At 43.4% G+C, this 6087-nt stretch overlaps 1 protein-coding gene across 1 annotated transcript; it reads right to left on the reverse strand.

Annotated features, from left to right (window-relative positions):
• Positions 1-1611: 1611 nt before the first annotated feature.
• On the reverse strand, positions 1612-4725 carry LOC131369192 (uncharacterized). Its single transcript, XM_058415672.1, has 3 exons — positions 3051-4725; positions 2223-2231; positions 1612-1631 (listed from the first exon to the last, which is right to left on the reverse strand). Exons 1-3 carry the CDS (start codon positions 4723-4725, stop codon positions 1612-1614), a joined length of 1704 nt encoding a protein of 567 aa, XP_058271655.1.
• Between the last annotated feature and the right edge of the window lie 1362 nt (positions 4726-6087).

Consider the following 6087-nt stretch of genomic DNA (forward strand, 5'->3'; position numbering starts at 1 on the left):
TTTGTCATGTCTCACTCCACGATGGTGGATAATATGAAGCTCATATGAAAGTAGACACTCAGGACTTTGTAGTGTTTCATAAGTATTTCTGTTTTTAGCCTACTAGGTGCAATATATTCATAGAACACCCGCAAAAAAAAAAAAAATGGTTTAGATACAAAAAACAATTTCTACCTAAAGTAAACGATGATATCAAATCCATTCCTGCTCTCCGAGATGCTCCAAGTGCTTGTTCATCTAAAAAGCAGCTCAAGTTTGATCTTCAGCCACTAAAGTTCTGTGTAAGGTTATCCAACAGAGGGAAAAACACACGTCTAAAACACACTGAAAGCCAACAGGAGTCCTGACTCATTTTATATCAGCCTGAACATCATTCGGTTCTTTATACCGAGTAAAAACAGTCCATTTCCATTCAGATGGTGTGAAGGAGCACTCATAAAAAGGTTAAACTGAGTCCAAATATTCAGCTCCTTGCTGTTCACCTTATCATTAGGACTTCATCTCCAGACTTTTTGAAAAAATTTTTATTAATGAACTACATCAACTCTCATTACAGCACCTGAGTACATGGTTCACTATTAAAAAAAGCAATATTTTCTTTTCGGTTTTCTAAAAATCCAAACAAATTTGAAGTAAGACACGAGATTAAGAGGAAAAGCACTGTGCGAGTCTTCAGCACTAATTATGTGTGAAGGGCAAAAGAGCTTCCGTTAGTTTGTGCATAAATTATGTTTATTTTCTTCGCCTCAGTTTGCTGTATTTCATTGACATTTCTTGACCTTTCCGCTGGCCGCGGTTTGCTCCCAGCATTTGCATGTCTTTGCTTAAGAGAGTATTTTTTTCCTTGTACAAACTCTACCAACAATCTCATTCAACTTCTACTCCAAATGTACAATGCAGATTTTAAGTTTTATTACATTTCTTCAAAATTAGATTAACTGCCAGCTCCTTGGCTTTATTACTTTTTTTTCCACTTCCTTCTGTTTCTGAAGGTTCCCCCCCCCATCAATAATACTCAGTTAAATATGTAAAGAAAGGTTACTATATAAATGTATTTATGTACAGTGTGCACTGCAAATGATCTATCACACCACCCATGTTACATACTTAACCCGAGAGCTGTAGCATAAACCCATTCTACCTGTAGAATTTAGCTCAGTGGGTTCTATGGTAATCATTAAAATATCCACCAAACTATCCCTTGTGCTTTGTGGATGTGGGTGGAGTCATCCCGGAAGAGACCACACCTATAAAGATAAATCGTATCATATTTAAATTTTGAAGCAGGTCTTTTCCCCCGGGGTTATGAAACTCTGCTCTGAAGCTTTTACAGCTTTAAATCATGGTGATGAACCTGTAAAACATGAAATTATGCGCTGCTATAATGTTACGGCTTGTTGCTTAGCAACAGACACCCAATCAGACAGTGAACAGCGCTTCAGCCTCGTATCAGGTGAACACCAGGACGTAGCTCAACAACACTGAACTAAAACGACTCGGCGGATAGAGTCAGGCGGCAAAACACCCAACATCACGGAAATGCGCCGTAGTGAGGGGGAAATACATCACACTGAAAAATTCTATAAAAGTCGGATATTGACGAACGAAAGGCTAGTCACCTAGACGACAATCTTAAAAAGAGCAAAAAAGAAGATAAAGCTGTAAAAGATAACAGAATCTGCTCGGATGCAGAGCCACGGACCTGAACTTTTTTCCTCACTGATGTGAAAGCGTGAGACGAGCCGTAATTTAAAGCAGCTAACTGACCGGTTATTTATTTTCCTCCATTCATCATACAATTAATTATTTGTCATGTGCTGACAGATGCCAACGAAAACCAAGGAACTGGTTTGCAAGCCGTCTTCTAGGACTCTCTCTCTCTCTATTTCTCTCTCTCTCTCTGTCTCTTTCTGACTCTCTGTCTCTCTCTCTGTCTCTCTCACTCTCTTTCTCTCTGTCTCTCTCACTGTCATTCTCACTGTCTCTCTCTCTCTCTGTGTGTCTCTCCCTTTCTGTCTCACTCTCTCTCTCTCTCCTACTCTTCCTCTTTCAGAGCAGATGTCAGTCGACAGGGACGTCTGTTTGGAGTGATTTATGCACGTGCTCGTTAAAACCAGGATTTTATAGGAGGCATCTTGAACACGTAACAGCTTTCAGACCACAGCAGGTGTTCAGCTAAATCCTTTTCCTTCTACGAATAAATACAGAGACGATATACGTACCAGCGTCTCCTGCGGAGGACAGCGGCGTTTACATATGTTCAAAATAAATGGACAATTTTATTTAGGATTTAAGGTTGAAATGGCTGTACGATCAACTCAGCAAGGTGTTGATACTAGAAATGGTATGATGGTATATTTTAAAGTAAAAGAATTCTACTTTAAAAGAAAAAAGCAGGAAACAAAACAGGAGTTTTATTTGTTACAGACGTGTAACAGCTCTATTCCAACAACATTAGAAACAAACAAAAAAATCTCCATTTACAGGAGAATCTCTCGGCCTCAGACTACTACTCAGTTTAAATGCTTTTTTTCTCTCCATGGACCAAAAACCATCACAAACAAATCAAATTTCTAAAATGTTTCGGGATAAATCAACACGTGCAGGAGGTTGAAATGAAAATGATAAGCTAGATTTCATGTTTCACGTCTCAGTATCTCCTGCTACACTCCTGTTGGTTCCTCCTGTTAAGAAAACTCTTATATAAAATGTTCTATTTTCTTCAAAACTAGTTCTAAGTTCACTTAGTGCTCACGTAATGTCAGGAATCCCCTTAACACCTCTCCGACTCGCTCCTGTTTATTGTGACATTTTTGTTTTGACTTGTTCCCGTCTTTTAAATGTTGGTTTATTTCCCGATGGTCTTCACTTCTCCTCCATTTAGATCCTGATTATTTGTTTGTTTATATCTTCCTGTATCTTTTGTTGCATTCAAATCGTTTGTGAAAAATGTATTAAGTATTTATGTGTTACACATGAACGTAACAAAGTCAGAATTATGAGCAGGAAAATCTGGATTTTATTCAATTCACAAGTTGACGGTGTGTCACTTAGGGGAGTGTCAGGTGGTTTTGTGTCACTTAGGGGAGTGTCAGGTGGTTTTGTGTCACTTAGGGGAGTGTCAGGTGGTTTTGTGTCACTTGGGGGAGTGTCAGGTGGTTTTGTGTCACTTGGGGGAGTGTCAGGTGGTTTTGTGTCACTTGGGGGAGTGTCAGGTGGTTTTGTGTCACTTGGGGGAGTGTCAGTTGCAGATGTGTCACTTGGGGGCATTTCAATTGGTGGTGTGTCACTTAGTGGTGTGTCAGTTGCAGATGTGTCACTTGGGGGCATGTCAGTTGGTGGTGTGTCACTTGGGGGCATGTCAGTTTGTGGTGTGTCACTTGGGGGTGTGTCAGTTGGTGGTGTGTCACTTGGGGGCATGTCAGTTGGTGGTGTGTCACTTGGGGGCATGTCAGTTGGTGGTGTGTCTCTTGGGGGTGTGTCAGTTGCAGGTGTGTCACTTAGGGGCATGTCAGTTAGTGTTGTGTCACTTGGGGGCATGTCAATAGGTGGTGTGTCAGTTGCAGGTGTGTCATTTGAGGGCGTGTCAATTGGTGGTGTGTCACTTGGGGGGGTGTCAGTTGCAGATGTGTCACTTGGGGGCATGTTAGTTGGTGGTGTGTCACTTGGGGGCATGTCAGTTGCAGGTGTGTCTCTTGGGGGCATGTCAGTTGGTGTTGTGCCACTTGGGGGCATGTCAATTGGTGGTGTGTCACTTGGGGGGGTGTCAGTTGCAGATGTGTCACTTGGGGGCATATTAGTTGGTGGTGTGTCACTTGGGGGCATGTTAGTTGGTGGTGTGTCACTTGGGGGCATGTCAGTTGCAGGTGTGTCACTTGGGGGCATGTCAATTGGTGGTGTGTCACTTGGGGGCATGTTAGTTGGTGGTGTGTCACTTGGGGGGGTGTCAGTTGCAGATGTGTCACTTGGGGGCATGTTAGTTGGTGGTGTGTCACCTGGGGGCATGTTAGTTGGTGGTGTGTCACCTGGGGGCATGTTAGTTGGTGGTGTGTCACTTGGGGGCATGTCAGTTGCAGGTGTGTCACTTGGGGGCATGTCAGTTGGTGTTGTGCCACTTGGGGGCATGTCAGTTGGTGGTGTGTCACTTGGGGGGGTGTCAGTTGCAGGTGTGTCATTTGAGGGCGTGTCAATTGGTGGTGTGTCACTTGGGGGGGTGTCAGTTGCAGATGTGTCACTTGGGGGCATGTTAGTTGGTGGTGTGTCACTTGGGGGCATGTCAGTTGCAGGTGTGTCTCTTGGGGGCATGTCAGTTGGTGTTGTGCCACTTGGGGGCATGTCAATTGGTGGTGTGTCACTTGGGGGGGTGTCAGTTGCAATTGTGTCACTTGGGGGCATGTTAGTTGGTGGTGTGTCACTTGGGGGCATGTTAGTTGGTGGTGTGTCACTTGGGGGGGTGTCAGTTGCAGGTGTGTCACTTGGGGGCATGTCAATTGGTGGTGTGTCACTTGGGGGGGTGTCAGTTGCAGATGTGTCACTTGGGGGCATGTTAGTTGGTGGTGTGTCACTTGGGGGCATGTTAGTTGGTGGTGTGTCACTTGGGGGGGTGTCAGTTGCAGATGTGTCACTTGGGGGCATGTTAGTTGGTGGTGTGTCACCTGGGGGCATGTTAGTTGGTGGTGTGTCACCTGGGGGCATGTTAGTTGCAGGTGTGTCACTTGAGGGCATGTTAGTTGGTGGTGTGTCACTTGGGGGGTGTCAGTTGGTGTTGTGCCACTTGGGGGCATGTCAATTGGTGGTGTGTCACTTGGGGGTGTCAGTTGCAGGTGTGTCACTTGGGGGTGTGTCACTTAGTGGTGTGTCACTTGGGGGCATGTCACTTGGTTTGGTTATTGTCATTATTCTTGAAATACAATCAAGTTGATTAATATTTAATCAGTTTTAGGAGAGAAATATTATTAGCGATGACCAGACACACAGATAGCAATATTCATAATATACATGAACATCACATATGAATGAATCTCATTTATTTAAAGAAACAAAATAGAAGAAAATCTAAGGTATTCATGGGAATCAGACAAAAAGATGGGTTTTGATATAATGTTCAGTTTTGTGTAGAAAGATTCACTGAAAGAGAAAGAGAAACGTTACATTACACAAAGTGATTTGAAAGTAATTTACATCCTTAAAAAAAACCAGTTAATTTGTCCGTCCGTAATGGTTTACATTCTGCATGAAAGAGTTAAAAGGAAACATTTGTCTAGTGAAGCAGGAACGCAGCTAATTATCAGGAGTGAAGAGAATTTCTCTAAATGGCAGGATAGAAAATTGGAGGCTATATACAGAGAGATCTGGCAGCATTAGCATCACGGAGCAGACAAATTATCCCCAGCAATGGAACCATCAGCTGCCACCTTCTCTTTCGGCTTTGAAATGCGGCGGAGGCGTACAATGGCTCCCCCTCCAGCTATTCACCTCTGGGCAGAAAACCAGTGGATAGGGTAATCACCTGCTTCACATAACAATGCTCTTTTTTCCCTTACATTCCACAGATCAGACTGTCACTGTGAAATTAGACACAGAGTGTTTGAGGAGGATATTCTACCTTTTCTTTATGACCCACTGGAGAGACGGTTTTGTTCTCCTTTTCACTGTAAAGTGGCCGAAGAGCTCTAAAGATCATGGGCATGATTTTGGCCAGAGGTTTGATGCTTCTAGATATTCTGTACGCTCACAAAACCTGGAAGGTTAAACAAGATTGAGGGTTTTAAAATCTTTTGTCTCATTTCTCTAGTTGTAGTAGCTCCTGATCTTGGCTTCAAGGACTGGAAGCAGATCTGCTGTTGTAACCTCATCTGCATCAACACTAGACATATCGAGATGCTTTTCTGCTCACAACACATGTAAAGAGTCGCTCTCCGAGTTACTATAGCCTTCCTGTCCACTCGAACCAGTCTGGTCAGTCTCCTCTGACCTTCACTCCTCAGAAGGACGGTTTCCACCTACAGACTGGAAGGTTCTTTTTTTTTTTTTTTCGCACCATTTTGTGTTGAGAGCGCTGTGCATGAAAAATCGCAGGGGAGCCGC

Source organism: Hemibagrus wyckioides, linkage group LG18, assembly GCF_019097595.1.
Source record: "Hemibagrus wyckioides isolate EC202008001 linkage group LG18, SWU_Hwy_1.0, whole genome shotgun sequence".
In the NCBI taxonomy this organism is placed as follows: domain Eukaryota; kingdom Metazoa; phylum Chordata; class Actinopteri; order Siluriformes; family Bagridae; genus Hemibagrus; species Hemibagrus wyckioides.